The 19522-nt window shown below is 39.0% G+C and overlaps 1 protein-coding gene across 1 annotated transcript in view; it reads left to right on the top strand.

The window, feature by feature from the left end:
- The window catches only part of brinp2 (bone morphogenetic protein/retinoic acid inducible neural-specific 2), a 211652-nt gene that overhangs the window by 77181 nt on the left and 114949 nt on the right, over positions 1 to 19522 (top strand). The window contains exon 3 of the mRNA XM_062993913.1: positions 18326 to 18516. Coding sequence (XP_062849983.1) covers positions 18326 to 18516 — 191 coding nt within the window. The remainder of the gene's footprint in view (positions 1 to 18325; positions 18517 to 19522) is intronic.

Genomic DNA, 19522 nt, shown 5'->3' with positions numbered 1-19522 from the left:
ATGATAAGTAGAGCTCTGCCTTTATACTGGGGCTTTATACAAAATAAAAACCAGAATAAAAACAGTTTCTCTGTTTGCTGTAGAACTGCAGGTCACTCCCAAAGCAACTGTAACCAGAACTGACGCATAAACACTGAGGGTGGGTGGAGGTGAGGTGAGATGAGATGAACACCACCTTTGCTCCCTTTTTGGCTTGGAAATCTGTAGCTCTGCTTAAATTAAAATCTAGAGTCGGCTGTTAAAAATAACAGGAAATAACACACAGTGTTGTGAATAAGTATTTCCCCCTTCCTCAATTTGCCCTGCTTATGTTTTAGAGAATTAAACTACTGTTAATATTAGACAAGGATAACCCAAGGACAACACAATGATTCCATTTATTGGATGGAAAATGCTGTTCAGCCCTATCTGACCCTATGTAAAAAAGCAAATGCCCCCAATATTTATTAATATGTTCCCTAGCCACACCTGTATCAAAAAGCAGCACAAGATGCCACATTCTAAAGAGATTCTAATAAAGATGCGAAATACTTTGGGACTCCAATGAACCACTTTGAGAGCTGTTATTCACAAATGGAGAAAACTTGTTGTTAGTCATCCTAAAGTGGTTCTAAATAACGTATATCTATATGAATATATATTATCTATATGAATATATATTATCTATATGAGTCTTGTGTATCCAGTAACTACCTGTTCTGTCATGAACATAACCAAAGTGTGTAAAACATGCTATTGAAATCTTAATAAATTAATAAATAGAGCCTGCCTGGCAATGTGAAGAGGCTAGAAGGTCTCAAAAAGCAGCACATCATGCCACTGAATCATACTAAAGAGATTCTAATAAAAGATGCGAAAGACATTGGGTCTCCAGCGAACCACAGTCAGAGCCGTTATCCACAAATAGAGAAACACACAGGCTTTTACCAACACATTTACCAAAAACATCCAAACGGCGCCCAAACTTTTGGGATAGTATTGTGTGGACCTATGAATCAAAGATGGAACTATTTGCAAGACACTGGGGTTACATCTGGCGTAAAGCTAATGCCGCATCCCATTATAAGAACCATTATAAGACTAGTTTGATGGTCTGTGGTTGCTTTCTTTCAACCCCAAGCCCCAAGGTTTGTGTGGAAGATAGTTGATTGACGTCGCAGAACCTGGATGACCTGTCATAATGGATGGAACCATAATCCTAAAGGAGAATGTCCATCAGCTCAAGTGCAGTTGGGTTATGCAGAATGACGATGGTTCTAATACAGTACATAAGTCAAACAAGCAAATCCACTTCTGAATGACTCTAAAGAAACAAAAGTAAGGGTTGAGAGTGGTTGAGTCAAAATCCTGACTTGAATTCCATTGGGATGCTGTAGCAAGACCTAAAATGGGCGGGTCATGCTTGGAAAACATCCAATGAAGCAATTCAGCAAACAAGAGTGGGCCAAAAGTTATTGTGAGTGTCTGCCGTTGTTACCAAGGGTGGCACAACCAGTTATTGGGTTTCTGTCACACTGGGCGTGTATTAGATACGGCCCTCCTCGTCCAGGGTGGGGGTCTGCCGCTTCAGAAGAGAGATATAACCAGGCTAATTGGATATGACTAGATTGGGAGTAAAAGGGACTGACAGTTCCACAAGTCTTCAGGTTGGCTCTGTGATGTGGTACCTGCCAGCATCATACTGTGAGCACATCAATCAGCCACAGATGGCAGGGATGGGTGGAGTAAGTGTAGGGCTGAGTGCAGGCGTGATCAGGCATCGTCAAGTCAGCCCACAATTACGAGAAAAGTCACGAGTCGCGATTCCTGTGCAATCAGCAGACGAAAGATTCAGCTTGTTTGGTGGCGGATGCTGCCTGTGGTTCTGGATCTACACTGCTGTGGGTAGTACTGGCATTACACTATGAACTAAGCAGAAACAGGATGGCATATTGGCACAGCTTCGGATGTCTGTAGCTCACAAATACCTAGGCACTAAGGTCCGGGGTTTAATCCAAAGGTCCACCAAGTGTTCGTGTTAGTTTCCTTGCCTCTAGGTGTAAGTGAATGTGTAGGTGAGTGGTGCCCTGCCCAGAGTGACCCCCATGCTACCCTGACCAGGATAAGGGCTTAATAAGAAGCCCCGGCTTTTGAATCCCCACCTTAAGGCTTAGCTTAGGCTTGTTGCTGGTCACATGGGCATAGAAAAGCTTCTGAACCCTTTTGCAATTCCAAGCTTGCTTGACTGTGGACGGTGTCACCTATGTTTCAACATCTGGAAGGTCATTACATAATGATATACCAGAAGTGAATACTCATTTTGGAGTGGACAGTGACCATGGATTCCATTACTATGGTGACACAGGAGTGGTATTTCGGCACAGCTGGTTGAGTCGGTGCTCCACATCTGCATAATTCTAGTGACCTGAACCTGTTTGTTCTTTCCCAACGACCTACACTGTATGGACAAAAGTATTTGGACGCCCCTTTTAATCGTGAATTAATCGTGAATTAAGCAGCAACAATTTAGGGAAGGCTCTTTCCTGTTCCAGCATGACTGTGCACAAAGCTAAGAACATCTGGGTTTAAAGAAACATCAGTGGCCTGCATAGTACTGAACTGCTTTGAATTCAATAGAAGATCAATTGAGGCTTTCTTGACCAACATCAGTGCCCAGTTATACAAATGCTCTTTGGCTAAATGGGCACAAATTCCCACAGACAAGCTTTATATTATGAGAAGCTTTCTCAGAAGAAGGGCTGTTATAACTAAAAATCACATAGAGATCAGTCTGTTTTGAAATAGGATTTCTAACGTGTCTAAATACTTTTAGTGATATATTATAACATTCTAGGTGTTAAGCACAGCTGTATAAAGCAGCAACTCATATCAAAATGCTGAAAATGTCCTTGTGAACGCAGCATAACTGGCATTCCACCGCACGCTCACTAAACCGTACTGGCAGGCAAATCGAGATCAAACGCCTGACTGGATTTAACTCAATTTAGACCCGCTGTGAGCGCAAAACAATGAAAACCGAGCCGTTACACATCGTGGAAATCACCGGCGTGTTAGTCAGATGACCTCCCGCAGACACTCGCCGCGGAGCAGCTGCTTTCGTGCGGTGGTCCGCTCGTACGCGGCGGGGTTTTACGCTAATTCATATTTAATTTCGGCTTGAAAACGAGGCTGCCGGCGCAGACAAAGTTCAGATAGAAGCAGGTTCGGTTATTTAAGTCTGGTCGGATTGCTAAACGGGCGGATGCGGTGGTGTGTGGAGTAAATGTTTACGACGGGAAGGCGAATGGGCGAGGCAGTACGTGTTCTAAATGGTCTAACAATGGTCTGATAAAAATTTGGCACATTGCATATTGTCGCGTGTGGCGCTGCATAGCCGCAGACCAGTCAGGGTGCCCATGCTGACCCCTGTCCTCAGCCGAAAGCACCAACAATGGGCACGTGAGCATCGTAACTGGACCACGGAGCAATGGACGAAGGTGGCCTGGCCTGATGAATCATGTTTTCTTTTACATCACGTTGATGACCAGGTGCATGCGCATGGCACCAGGATTCACTCTGGAAGGAAGGCAAGCCGGTGGAGGAAGTGTGATGCTTTGGGCAATGTTCGGCTGGGAAACCTTGGGTCCTGCCATCCATGTGGATGTTACTTTGACACGTACCACCTACCTAAGCAGACCATGTACACCCTTTTATGGAAACGGAACGCTATTCCCTGATGGCTGTGGCCTCTTTCAGCAGGATAATGCTGGTTCTGGAACGGTTTGTGGAGCACAACAACGAGTTTGAGGTGTTGACTTGGCCTCCATTCTCCAGATCTCAATCCAATCGAGCATCTGTGGGATGTGCTGGACAAATGAGTCCGATCTATGGAGGCCCCACCTCACAACTTACAGGAATTAAAGGATCTGCTGCTAACATCTTGGTGCCAGATACCACAGCACACGTTCAGGGGTCTAGTGGAGTCAATGCCTCGACGGGTCAAGTAGCAACAGTTGGTAGCATGAAGGGAAGGTCCTTTCCTGTTCCATCAAAGCAAACTTTATAGACCAACATCATTGTTACATCTAAAAAGGTCACATAGAGGTCAATCTATTTTAATAGTATTTGTTTTTTAAATGGGATGTCCAACAAGCTCAGGGTCAGGTGTCTAAATACATTTGACCTTAAACGTTTCTATTCATGGACATCCAACTACTTATAGTCTTATAATTAGATGTCCAATTAACTTACTGTCTATCCAAACAGGGCAGAGTCACATAGATGGATAAATCCTCATTCAAAGCACCGCGTGTCCTTTTTAGCTCCAAAAACGGAAAAGGAACGGCCAAAGAAATAGTGCTGTCCTTTATTTTAATAACATTTTAAGGCGAACACGGTAGACTAGATATTTAAGAGCACATCAGAAAGGGCCATGGCGGCACCACGCTCCCTAGGGTGAGCAGGCAAAGATGAACAACGTCCCTTATGAGCCCTTACCTGTGGGCCAATGTGCTTTCAATGACAACCAATGATGGCCTAAAAAAGCAGGATTTAGTCCCAATGGGCGGTGTAACCCGGTAACAGCTGGCTGCACATCCTAAAAGTGCCGTTCCACAGCTTCCCGAGCTAGATCTACAACCCCAAATCAGAAAAAGTTAGGACAGTATGGAAAATGCAATACAAGTGTCTTACATTTGCTTTGACTTTTATTTGATTGCAGACAGGATGAACCTGAGATATTTCATGTTTTATCTGCTCAACTTCATTTCATTTCTTAATATACTTTCATTCCTGCATTTTAGGCCTGCAACACATTCCAAAAGAAGTTGGGACGGGGGCAATTTAGGGCTAGTAATGAGGTGAAAAAATGTAATCATGATGTTATTCCAAACAGGTGATTGTAATAAGCAAAGATGATCAGAGGATCTCCAGTTTGTCAACAAATGTGTGAGAAAATGATTGAAATGTTTAAAAACAATGAACCTCAAAGAAAGATTGGAATGCATTTGCATATTTCTCCCTCTACAGTGCATAATATCATTAAACCATTCAAGGAACCGGGAAGAATTTCAGTGCGTAAAGGCCAAAAGTGCAAGCTTAACCTGAACGCCCGTGATCTTTGATCCCTCAGACGGCACTGCATCAAGAACCGCCACTCAACAATAGCTGATATAACCACATGGGTGAGGGATTACTTTGGCACACCTTTGTCAAGCACTACAATACAGAGGTACATGCACAAATGCTACTTAAAACATCTTATGTTAACCATGTCCAGAAGTGGCGTCGACTTCTCTGGGCTCGGAGGCATCTAAGATGGACCATCACACAGTGGAAACGTGTATTGTGGTCAGATGAATCAGCTATCCAGGTCTTTTTTGGAAAAAATGTACGTTGTGTGCTCTGGACCAAAGACGAAAAGGACCATCCAGACTGTTATCAGTAACAAGTCCAAAAGCCAGGGGCTGTCATGGTATGGGGCGGTGTCAGTGCCCTTGGCAAAGGTCATTTACACTTCTGTGATGGCAGCATTAATGCAGAAATGTACATTGAGATCCATGTCCATGTGTTTTTCAACACTACGATGCAAAACCACATGCTGCACACGTTACAAAGGCATGGCTGAGGAAGAAGAGAGTACGGGTACTGGACCGGCCTACCTGCAGTTCTGATCTGTCCCCAATAGAGAATGTGTGGAGAATTTTGAAACAAGAAATGCGACAACGACGACCCCGTGCTGTTGCACATCTTAAGACGTGTTTGCAGGAAGAATGAGACAAAATAAAAGCTGAAACCCTAAATCACTTGGTCTCCTCGGTGCCAAAACGTCTTTTAAGTGTGGTGAAAAGGGACGGCGACATTACAAAGTGGTAAATGCTTTACTGACAAAACATGAAATATCTCAGGTTCATCCTGTCTGCAATCAAATAAAAGTCAAAGTAAATGTAAGGAACTCTGTGTTTTATAATTATTTGCATTTTCCATGCTTTCCCAACTTTTTCTGATTTGGGGTTGTATAATGATCAGGCTAAAACAGGACATTACAAATTTGTTATCAGGTATTAAAACCAGGTAGGCTGTTTTTTCATGCGACTCATTATGAGTACATTTCATAGAATATGAGAGGCCGGAGTTCAGGAACATAAGGGAAATATGTTCCAGCGTCTGAGACGGCTGAATAGAAATGGAATTTAAGAGAGAATAGCACGCGTGTGGGCTGAAGTGCCGGGCTTTTGTATTCCGGTAACGTGATGCAATTTGATCCACTTCAATCTCCTCCGGCGGAACGATTCCGAAAGCTCCCGCTGGCCGAAATCTGATTTCATATTTGCTTTTGTTGCTTGCCTTGGTAACTACTTAAGAGTTTTGCTGAATTGCTTATTTTGCTTTTTTGTACTTTTGATTTTTGCTTTTTTGTTTAATATTGAATACTTAGTATAATGAAACACTAAATTGTGGGTAAAGAATACGACATTGTGTCCAAAGCAAGGAAAGTCTGGACCTATTTTCACAGCAAAGGTTTTAAAGCAGCTTATGTCAGGGTTTTGATATTCTGTAAAACAGGAGACAGAGGAAATGATTCAGATCAAATGATTCATTTACATTTACATTTTGGGCATTTAGCAGACGCCTTTATCCAAAGCAACTTACAGTACTGTGACACCATACAGTCTAAGCAATTAAGGGTTAAGGGCCTTGCCCAAGTGCCCAACAGTAGTAACCTGGCAGATTCAGATCAAATGTTTCAGATCAAATGTTTCAGATCAAATGTTTCAGATCAAATGTTTCAGATCAAATGTTTCAGATGAAATTATTCAGAGGAAACAATTCAGATGAAATGATTCAGATCAAATGTTTCAGATGAAATGATTCATATAAAATAATTCAGATCAAATGATTCAGATGAAATGTTTCAGAGGAAACGATTCAGATCAAATGTTTCAGATGAAATTATTCAGATGAAATGATTCAGATCAAATAATTCTGATAAAATGATTCAGATAAAACGATTCAGATGAAACGATTCAGATGAAATTATTCAGATCAAATGATTCAGATAAAATGTTTCGGATTAAATAATTCAGATGAAATGATTCAGATAAAATGTATCAGATGAAACGATTCAGATCAAATGATTCAGATAAAATAATTCAGATCAAATAATTCAGATCAAATGTTTCAGATGAAATGATTCAGAAAAATTGATTCAGATGAAATGATTCAGAAAAATTGATTCAGATAAAATGTTTCAGATAAAATGATTCAGATGAAATTATTCAGATGAAATGATTCAGATAAAATGATTCAGATCCAAAGTTTCAGATAAAATGATTCAGATAAATTATTTCAGATGAAATGATTCAGATCAAATGATTCAGATCAAATGATTCAGATAAAAGAATTCAGATCAAATGATTCAGATCAAATGTTTCAGATGAAATTATTCAGATGAAATGATTCAGATAAAATAATTCAGATCAAATGATTCAGAGGAAACGATTCAGATGAAATGTTTCAGATGAAATGATTCTGATCAAATGTTTCAGATGGATGATTCAGATAAATTGATTCGTAATAAGTAATTCCGATCAAATGAATCAGATCTAATGATTCAGATAAATTGATTCATAATAAGTAATTCCAATCAAATGATTCAGATCAAATGATTCAGATTAAATGATTCAGATCAAATGATTCAGATTAAATGATTCAGTCGGCTTTTGATTCAGGAACTTCCACATATATACACTTCAATACATAAATAAATGTACATAAATAATGTCTTGTGCCTCGACCTGGTGCCTTGACCAGGGGCCTCGACCTGCCATGTATACAAATACATGGACTAAAGTTTGTGGACACTGTGACTGGTTTTATTACAAAATCATGAACAGCGTACCTTGTTTGCAACTGTAATATCCTCCATCCTGCTTAAAATGCCTTGCCTTAGATTTTGGAACATGACTGCAGGGGTTTAATTCTATTCAGCTACATACATACATATGTTTAAGCCATACAGTGTTCCAGTTCTTTTACAGTCAACTCAGTGAACGATTTCTCTATAGACCTCTATCGATTCATGGTGGCATTGGTTTTTTTTTTCTCCCCTTTTTTTAGCGCATCCAATTGTTCAATTAGCATCGTGCTTCCTCTCTGTCTATGCCGAACCCTGCCCTGACGGAGGTGATTGAAGCTAACCCGTATCCCCTCCGAAACACGAGCAGCAGCCAGATGCATCTTTGTCACCCACACATTGACGAGTTTGGCGCCACCTAGCGTTGCATGCGGAGAGACACACCCTAAGGGCACCCTCTCCCATCTCTGTGTAAGCGCCTCCAATCAGCCGGCAGAGAACGCAATCGCATTCTGACAGAGAGAGACCCACATCCGGTTCTTTGTCCCACCCCCCATATGAGCAACCGGCCAATCGTTGCTCATATAGCCACTCAGCTTCGAACCGGTAAAGCAAGGCTGGATTCGATACCACGTTCTCAGAATCCAGCCCTGGTTGCAGCGCGTTTCTTTTTTACCGCTGCGCCACCTGAGCGGCTGTGGTGGCATTGTTGAGCTGGAACCCCTCAATGACATTAGACATTCCCTAAACTATTGGCACTATTACCGTGTTTTACATGTCACAGTATAATTTCAATGATCTACTAAACTTAAATGTGTCCGTCAGACTGCCAATGTGCAAATGTGATCTGTTCATTAAAATTTTTTTTAATTGTGAGTACTCAAGAGTCCAAACTCCTATGTTGTGCTTTACATCACTTTTTTTGCATTGTGCTAATGCTTAGCAGAGGAATCCAAATCAACATCCACAGAGCTTCCAATGAGCAGTTCTTTCTTTCCTCAGGTGAAACTGCTGGTTGTGTTTCTAACAAGTGGGCGCAATTAAAACATGCAACGTCCGCTTACACCTCAATTTGTGGTTTTGATTGACAGGTCAATAATGAACGTCAATGGCCAGCTGTTCCAAAACACTCAATGTTTGATCATTTACATTAATGACATTGGGCCATGTGGCGTGTACAGATATAGAAAGCATGTATAAAAACAAATTCGAATATATAAGCTAGATAATAGACCCGCCAGGTTGAATATTTTTTCATTTTATCTCCATAGAAAATTGCACAGTTGCTGCAATTTGTAGTCCATATTTTAAAATCTAATTAACCAATATGAGCGAGAACAGATGGGCCAATCGCATTTAGGTCATTAGCGCCTAGGTTTGCCAAGATAAGTTTCTCAACATGCTGTAATGTTTGCTGGATCAATTTGGGAGTCAGTCAGTTTGTTCCTCCAAGAGGTGCATAAAGTGGATACATTCCAGGCTTTTTTTTTATTTTAGCCGTTAGCTTTGAGGCAAAGTGCTGAGGCCAACACAGCAAATCATTTTCACTGGTGATTAAAGGAACGTTCAGCTCGATGACCTAGGAACACTTCCTTCCACTTTCATACAGTTTTGCATAACACCTCCTCGTTTCTACACTCACTGTCCATTTTATCAGCTCCACTTACCATATAGAAGCACTTTGTAGTTCTACAATTACTGACTGTAGTCCATCTGTTTCTTTACATACTTTTTAAACCTCCTTTTACTCTGTTCTTCAATGGTCAGGACTCTCCCAGGACCACCACAGAACAGGTTATTTAGGTAGTAGATCATTCTCAGCACTGCAGTGACACTGACATGGTGGTGGTGTGTTAGTGTGTGTTGTGCTGGTATGAGTTTTTAAATACCGTGTCCACTCACTGTCCACTCTATTAGACACTGCTACCTAGTTGGTCCACCTTGTAGATGTAAAATCAGAGACGATCGCTCATCTATTGCTGCTGTTTGAGTTGGTCATCTTCTAGACCTTCATGAGTGGTCACAGGACGCTGCCCATGTGGCACTGTTGGCTGGATATTTTTGGTTGGTGGACTATTCTTAGTCCAGCAGTGACAGTGAGGTGTTTAAACTCATACCAGCACAACACACACTAACACACCACCACCGTGTCAGTGTCACCGCAGTGCTGAGAATGATCCACCACCTAAATAATACCTGCTCTGTAGTGGTCCTGGGAGAGTCCTGACCATTGAAGAACAGAGTAAAAGGAGGTTAAAAAAGTATGTAGAGAAACAGATGGACTACAGTCAGTAATTGTAGAACTACAAAGTGCTTCTATATGGTAAGTGAAGCTAATAAAATGCAGATTGTTGGAATTTGTGCCCATTTTGTCAATAGACTCATTGAGGTCGTTGAGGCACTGATGTTGGAGTGGAAGGTCTGGCTCGCAATCCAAGTTAAATTCATGCCAAACCAGGGCTTTGTGTTGGCAACCGAAACTCCTTTGCAGACGTCTAGTTAAAGCGTGTGTTTATAGACCTTGTTTGTGGTCACAGGCGTGGTCATGGGAGGAGATTTTCCCAAACCATTTCCTCAAAGTTAAAGTATGTCATTTACCTAATGTGATTTCTATACACCTGTTAGCACGAATGCTGCTGAACTGGACCTGTCAGCAACTCTGAACTAACAATCCTGTAGTGTGAAAAGGGTTGCGATCAAGTTGTGACTTGCAGTGAGTGTGCTGTCAAACTACAGCCAATGAGAATGAAAGATACAGAAGTAAACAAGCATAGCTACAGCACAATATAGTTTCTATAAGAGTACATCAGCACACACACAAGCTTTACAGTATTTGTGACCTTATCGTCACTTCTCGCGTGTGTTTTCGTAATAAAACGTTGTTTGGGAGACCAGACAGACTCGTCTGAGATTCCTCCTGGTGATAGATTGTGTAGTGTTTGACCCCCTATCGCCGATCAATCTTGTGGTGTGAAATCCACGACTTAAAAGACTCCCGATTACAAGAGATCAAGTCATGTAGTGTGAACTGTACGGCGATCTGACCACTTTGAAAGTTGTCTAGTGTGAACTTAGCTTTAGTAAACCCAGGCCTATGATTTAACCCCAATAAATGTATCCAACATAGTTTTTAACACTTTGTGTAAGCAGGTAATTTGTCTTTCTCTTTGTATTTAAATATGCCTGGACATAATTCACCATCACTTCATGTCTCAGAAGTCTGCGTTTGCTCTTATGATTTTCTCATTTTATGCCCGGAGGCACTAAAGCAGAAAATCTAATCATACTGCTTAACGCCAAAACTCTCAGCACGCAATTAATACGATTTAGCTTAATTCCTATAAAGACGCTCATAAAGAGTCTCAGCTTTTCAGCTCGGTTTAATAGAAATGCAGAAAATGTTTTGTGTCTCGAGGACAATTTATCTCATTTAAAATAAACATTTTAATGACAGAAATGACATGCTTATGAAAGCTGGCAGATATGCATATGAATAAGGTTCTTCTAGAGAGGATCTTTGCAGTGTGTTAGCATTAACAGTGCAAAATATATAAAATAAATTTTAATTTTTAGTATTGTATTAGGGCGGCACAGTGGCTCGGTGGGTAGCACTGTTGCCTCACAGCAAGAAGGCCCTGGGTTCGATCCCCAGGCGGGGTGGTCAGAATCCTTTCTGTGTGGAGTTTGCATGTTCTCCCCGTGTCTGCTTGGGTTTCCTTCTGGGAGCTCCGGTTTCCGCTTACAAGTCCAAAAACATGTAGTCAGGTTAATTGGAGACACTGAATTGCCCTATAGGTGAATGGGTGTGTGTATGTGTGTGTATGTAAGTCTGCCCTGCAAGGGATAGACTGCCCTGCAAGGGATATATATATATTGTATATATATATATATATATATATATATATATATATATATATACATATTAAAATAGCAATAACAATAACAACAAACCACAGCAATACTAATGATAATAAAAGTACTATTATTATTTTTAATAATAATAACAATATTGTTATTATTATTATTATTATTAACCATGACAGCAATATAATTATATTACTATTAATAAAACAACAACAATTAACAACATCAACAGCTATAATAATAATAATAATAATAATAATAATAATAATAATAATAATAATTGCTATAATAATAATAATAATTATTATAATAGCAATAACAACAAACCACAGCAATACTAATGATAATAAAAGTATCATTATTATTAATAGTAATAATAATAATAATAATAGCGCTATTATTATTATTATTATTATTAACCACGACAGCAATATAATAATATTACTATTAATAAAACAACAACACTTAACAACAACAAAAACAGCTATAATAATAATAATAATACTAATACTACTACTACTAATAATAATATTTTTTATATTATCATAGCTATTATTGTTGTTTTTATTCATTGTTATATAATAATAATAATAATAATAATAATAATTACAACACAATAATAACAGTAATAATAGCAACATTAAAAATAATTACATAATAATCATAATAATAAAAATAACAATATCATAAAATAATAATCATACAAAAATCATAATAACAACAAACAACAACAAAATAATAATTAAAATAATGATAATAATCATAATATTTGTATTTTTATTATATTATTATAGCTATTATTGTTGTTTTTTATTAATTTGTTGTTGTTGTTATTTTTAATATTAATATTAAAATAGCTGTTGTGGTTAAAATAATAATAATGATAATAATAATAACGATAATAATGATAACAATAATAACGATAATAATAATAATAATAATAATAATAATAATAGTAATAATAATACTAATATGTTCCATTATTTGTGAATAAAATTATGGAAATGCTTTTTTATATATTTATTTTAATACACTTTGAAATTTCAATTCTGTTGAAAATTCTTTTTCACTTCTTTATGTTTTTTTTCCCCCTTTATCTTCCTATTTAGTCATGAACCATTACCCAGATATCCCACTCTTCGGTTTGAGATTTATTTTGAGATCAATTGGAACGAGCTGAGCTCTTCACAGACAGAATGTGATCTCGTGAAAAGCCTTTGTAGAAGACTAAAATGGGGCAATTCCATGGTAATGCCCACGGATTTGAGACCAGATGTCCAAGACTTTCGTGGTCAATTGTTCACATAGTTTTGGCCATATGGTGCAATTTCAGCTCCAAGACTTATGATCTGCTTTCTAAAATCCGTACAGAACTGTTTAGGCCAATGTCATGCTCGTGGCTCGGTGTAACTGGTGTAGTCAAACCAGCCCTGTTTATACGGGCACAGAAAAGTCACAAGCAGGCACAGTTACAAAAAAAAAATTCATGTGTTTTGGGTGTAAAATCAGTTATATGATTAAAAATATGCTATCAAACACAATGAAACTGATGCTTTCTTGACCAACATCAGTGACTGAATGGGCAAAAATTCCCACAGACATAATTCAACTTTATGTGAAAAGCCTTATCAGATGAGCGGATACTGTTATAGCCGACAAAATCACACAGAGGTCACTGTATTTTAATCCCATTTGTTTTTGAAATAGGATGTCCAACCAGCTCATGGTCAGGTGTCCAAATACTTTTGACCATATAGTGTACAGTGACTTGCGTTATTAATTTCCTAATTCCCGATTATGATGGACTATAGCTGCTGATTTCTCTAAGCCCATATGAAAAGGGCTAGTTTGACCACGCCTATTATAAATTAAAGGTATCAGTGATGTGACAGGAGGAAAAACCTATATTGTAGCCAAAAGTATGTGGACACCTCTCCTATTTACTAAGCACAGGGCTTTTCATGCTCTTTTCACCCTCTTTCATGCTGTTCTTTAATGGTCAGGACTCCCCCAGGACCACTACAGAGCGGGTATTATTTGGGAGGTGGATCATTCTCAGCACTGCAGTGACACTGACATGGTGGTGGTGTGTTAGTGTGTGTTGTGCTGGTATGAGTGGATCAGACACCTCACTGTCTGAATAGTCCACCAACCAAAAACATCCAGCCAACAGCGCCCCATGGGCATCGTACCGTGACCACCGATGAAGGTCTACAAGATGACCAAGTCAAACAGCAGCAATAGATGAGTGATCGTCTCTGACTTTACATCTACAAAGTGGACCAACTAGGTAGGAGTGTCTAATAGAGTGGACAGTGAGTGGACACGGTATTTAAAAACTCCAGCAGTGCTGCTGTGTCTGATCCACTCATACCAGCACAACACACACTAACACACCCCCACCATGATCCATGAATGATCCACCACCTCAATGATCCATGGCCTTTCTAGAAGACTTTTTTTTAAATTGTATTGTATTGTAAAGTGTTGTGAAGCGTATAACTTATTATTATTATTATTATTATTATTATTACCACCTAAATAATACCTGCTCTGTAGTGGTCCTGTGGGGGTCCTGATAAAATGGACAGTGAGTGTAGAAACAAGGAGGTGGTTTTAATGTTATGGCTGATCAGTGTAATCTACAGTGTTTCCTTGCTAGAGAGCAAAAACAGGGTGTTAATTAACACAAGCTGAATTATTTAGCACCACCTGTAAGTTTTCTGCGAGCTCCTATTTTCCGTTCCTTTTTATAAACGTGCCGTATTTGCTTGTTAGTGATTAATTTACCTGTGAATTGTCACTAACGGCATATTTGTCTGCTCCAGATAATTAAACCTATTATTTTTTAAGCTAGCCAATGCACAGATCAGTGTAGTTCTGCCTGTGACCTATATGTTTACTAATGTACCAATAATTAACTTTTGGGTCCGGTTGACTCTGGTTTAAGACTTCACCTGGGTTTACTGTATTGGTGGGGATGGTGATGACACATTTAGCTAAAATAAGTCATAAACAATTCCAGTATCCAGTGTTGAAACATTATATGAGAATACAGACAAAACTATTGGGACACCTGAGTATAAGTTGTTGATGTTGTTGTTGGACATCCCATCTCAAAACCATACTTTCCAGTCTTCGGGGAAGCCTTTCTAGAAGACTTTGAAGTATGTTTTTTGGAATTTGTGCTGGGTCCTTTATGTGCGGTGTTTGCATGTTCTCCCCGTGTCTGCGTGGGTTTCCTCTCAAAGTCCATAAACATGCAGTGAGTTTAATTGGATATACTGAATTGCCCTATAGGTGAATGGGTGTGTGTATGTGTGTATGTGTGTGTCTGCCCTGCAATAGACTGGCGCTCTGTCCAGGGTGTTACTGTGTGCCTTGCGCCCATTGAAAAGCTGGGATAGGCTCCAGCACAACCCTGCGACCCTAATTGGATACGCAGTTAAGAAAGTGAGTGAGTGAGAGTATTGAGGTGTTGATGTTTGAATCGAAGGTCTAGAAAGTGTTCATTGGGTTGAAACCAGGGGTTTGTTTTGGCAACCGGAGCGCCTTTGCAGACGTCTAGTCAAACCACATGTTTATAGACCTTGTTTGTGGTCAGGGGCGTAATCATGGTAGAAGAGGGAGGCGATTTTTCCAATTTGTTTCCTCAAAGTTTAGAGCATATCAAATACCTTATGTGATTTGTATACACCTGTTGGCACGTAATCACTAAAAGGGGTGTCCACGGCCGCACAGGTGGCGCAGCGGTAAAAACACACGCTGGAACCAGAGCTGGGATCTCGAATACATCGTATCGAATTTCGGCTCTGCCTGCCGGCTAAGGCTGAGCAGCCACATGAACAACGATTGGCCTGTTGTTCAGATATGGGCGGGACTAAGCCGGATGGGGTCTCTCTCCCATGACTGGTGCAATTATGACCTCAGCTGGCTGATTGATGGCGCCTGCACAGAGATGAGAAAAGAGTGCTGTCAGGGTGTGTCTCTCCGTACACAACGCTGAGCTGCACTCGTCAAAGTGTAGGTGATAAGATGCACAGGCATGCTGCCCATGTGTCGGAGGGGGCGTGGGTTGGCATTGGTGGAGCGGAAGCATGACACAATCGGGCAATTGGACGCAGTAAAAGAGAGAAGAAGGGGAGAAAATGCATAAACAAAAAATATATATATATATATAAAAGGGGTGTCCACATACTTTTGATTTGAAGTTTGGCAACAGCGAATGCATTCAAAATATTCGGATTACCATAAGCGGTGTAAAAACGGTGCTCTCTCCGGCCCAGGTGCGTATAAAGGGCCCTCAGAAGCCCAGAGATACTTTAAATTGAGAGCCGCTCTGCTACAAGCAGAGCTCCAGGTGCAATCAGCTGGTGCTAAAACCCTTTAATTAAGACCATCGATCATCATTAGTGCATGCACGGCTAGTCAGCGAGCTCTCTAATTAACTTTTTAAGATTGTCGCGAAAAGCGCTAAGCTCATTGGTGTACTGCGTGAGCTGATACTTTGAAGGAAGCTGATCTTGCAGTCTGTCTTTATAGCGGAATCATTTTTACTTAAGACGCTGTGACTGCAGCACTTTGCTTACAGATGCTGCATTGTAAAAAATCTTTATAGTAGAATCATTTCTGACCTGCTCGGGTATTTATTTATTTATTTATTTAAATGCATTTTCTCCCCTTTTCTCTCGATTTTAGTGTAGACAGTTAGTCTCATTTATTTTATTTTTTTTATTTTTTATTTATTTATTTAAAACTGCTGATATAGACTGTTTTGTAGCTGGAAGATGAATTCAAATAAAATGTCTTAATGCAGAACGGTATTTATATTATTAATTTATTATTTTTTATTATTTATTTAATTATTTTTTTGTTATTTGTATTATATTTATTTATTTATTTAATAATTTATTTATTTCTATTTATTTATTTTCTATGCTGGGTATCCCGTGCACACTTCCTCGACCTTTTTTTTTTTTCACCCATACTTTGGTGGATTCAATGTCCATGCTCCTCCATTTCTGTACAGGTGCCTAAGGCTGCTAACCAGGGACCTTGCACAGCGTTTGAAGACCCCACCCACTTTTTAGTCTGATCTTTCCCACCCAGCAGACAGGTGGCAATTTTTGGCTCCGGCAAGTACTGACAATAGTGTCCCCTTGAGGGCGCTTAGTCGACCGGTAGCAGAGCTGAGATTTAAACTCGGTGAGTTCAGAGTCCCAGCGCTGGTGCACTAGCGGAATGTCCCGCTGCACCACCTGGCCACTATTTATTTATTTATTTATTCATTTATGTATTATTAATTTTTATTTGTTATTTACTTATTTTTATTTATTCATGTATTTATTTATTGTTATTACTTTTTATTTATTATAATTTTTTTATGTGTTTATGTAGTTATTTAATTATTTAATAATTTAATTTTTTTCAGAATCCCAGTGCAGGTGTGCTAGCTGAATAACCAACTTCACCACCTGGGCTCTATTTATTTATTATTTGTATTTTATTTATTTGTAATTTGTTTATTATTTCATTTATTATTTATTTGTTATGTATTTATTTTATGCATGTATTTTTTATTGTTATTTGTTTAATGTTTATTTCTTATTATTTTTATTTATTTATGTATTTATGTAGCTATTTCTTTCTTTTTTTCTTTCTTTTTGTTTAGAATCCTAGCACAAGTGCGCCAGCGGTTTATCCCGCTGCACCACCTGGGCACTATTTATTTATTTGTATTATATTTATTTATTTTGTTATTTATTTATGTATTTATTTATCTATTATTTATTTGTATATGTTTTTTATTTATTTATTTATTTACTTATCTATTTATGTATATATGTAGTTATTTATTTATGTTTGTTCAGTATCCCAGCACTGCTGCGCTAACATAATTTCCTGCTGCACCACCTGGGCACTATTTATGTTTTTTTTTTTTTATTATTATTATCTATTTCTGTGTTATTTAATTATTATTTCATTTATTGATTTTTTTTTGGTAATTTATTAATGTATTAATGTATTTATGTAGCTATTTATTTATTTATTTATTTATTTATTCTTGTTCAGTATTTCAGTGCTGGTGCATGTAATATCCCACTGCACTACCTGGGCACTATTTATTTATTATTTGTATTATATTTATTTATTTGTTATTTATGTATTTATTATTATTATTATTTTTTTTTTTTTTAATTATTTATGTATTTATGTAGTTATTTATTTATTTATTTTTTCTATTTTTTTTTAGAACTGCTGATATAGACTGTTTTGTAGCTGGAAGATGAATTGCATATAAAACGTCTTAATGCAGAGCAACAACAGCTGTCAGACTGACTGCCGTAAACCGCAACGCTTCCCCGTGGCCGGAACTCGCTCGGCCCGGGTTCAAAACTGAGGCGTGGATATTAGGTTATGTCCCCATGCATATTTATGAGTGGTTAGCTTTTCTGCTGATCTTTGCATTTATGTTTTTTTTTTTTTTTTGGCTCCGCGTATTTGCACACAGCTAACGCTTGGCAGCCGTCTCGCCATGCCGAACAACAGGATCCCAAATTGGATCCCAATCCTCAACACGGACCCGACTTTAAGCTGAGCGTTGTACTTTTTCTTCTTCTCTTCAAGGGAATTCAGTCACTGGAAAGTGAGCAGCCTGGCCACAGAGAAGAGAGACTTCTTCAAGGCGCCGCTGCCTTTATCTCCAGAGTTCTTACGCAACCTCAGACTGCTGGGAAGAAGGCCCAGTCTACAGCAGATCCATGATAACCTGATCAAAAAATACGGCACACACTTCTTAGTCTCGGCTACACTTGGAGGTAAGATACCGCATGATTGAATTGTTTTGATTACAGTTCTGGGTGATGTAATAATTTGGTAATTGAAATTATTGGTAATTATTAAACCCTTTTATGATAAGAATAAGAAGCTTAGAATGGATTTAGGTCTAGAGTGGAAAATTCCACTATGTCTGTGATCTTAGCTATAAGGCCAGGATAGAGGATAAGGTCAGTAATCTTTATCTGCTTGAAGATAATCCTAAATGATGACGTATAGAAACTATATTTTGGATATAATGTGTGTAACCTGAGGATTAGAGTGTAAAAAAGCAGGGGTGAATACCTGACCCCCTAGAAACTAGTAATGAGGTGAAAAAAAAAAAAATCAGGTGTTGTCAATAGGTGATTGTAATCATGGTTTGGTACAAAAGCAGCATTCAAAAGCTTAAGCTGGACACCCGTGATCTTTGATCTCTCAGACGGCACGGCATCAAGAACCGCCACTCAACAATAGCTGATATAACCACATGGGTGAGGGATTACTTTGGCACACCTTTGTCAAGCACTACAATACAAAAAAAAAGAAACCTTATGTTAACCATGTCCAGAAGCGGCGTCGACATCTCTGGGCTCGGAGGCATCTAGGATTGACCGTCACACAGTGGAAATGTGTATTGTGGTCAGATGAATCAGCATTCCAGGTCTTGTGCCAAGACGAAAAGGACCATCCAGATTGTTATCAGCAACAAGTCCAAAAGCCAGTGTCTGTCATGGTATGGGGCTGTGTCAGTACACTTCTGTGATGCAGCATTAATGCAAAAAAGTACATTGAGATCTTAGAGCAACATGTGCTGCCTTCAAGACGTCATCTTTTCCAGGGACGTCCATGCATTTTTCAACAAGACGATGCAAAACCACATGCTTCACACATTACAAAGGCATGGCTGTGGAAGAAGAGGGTACTGGACCGGCCTGCCTGCAGTCCTGACCTGTCCCCAGTAAAGAATGTGTGGAGAATTTCGTAACGAGAAATGCGACAACGACG

The sequence above is a fragment of the Trichomycterus rosablanca genome, chromosome 4 (assembly GCF_030014385.1).
Source record: "Trichomycterus rosablanca isolate fTriRos1 chromosome 4, fTriRos1.hap1, whole genome shotgun sequence".
NCBI classification, from domain to species: domain Eukaryota; kingdom Metazoa; phylum Chordata; class Actinopteri; order Siluriformes; family Trichomycteridae; genus Trichomycterus; species Trichomycterus rosablanca.
The sequence above is the reverse complement of the archived record's forward strand: the minus strand, read 5'-3'. Positions and strand labels throughout refer to the sequence as shown.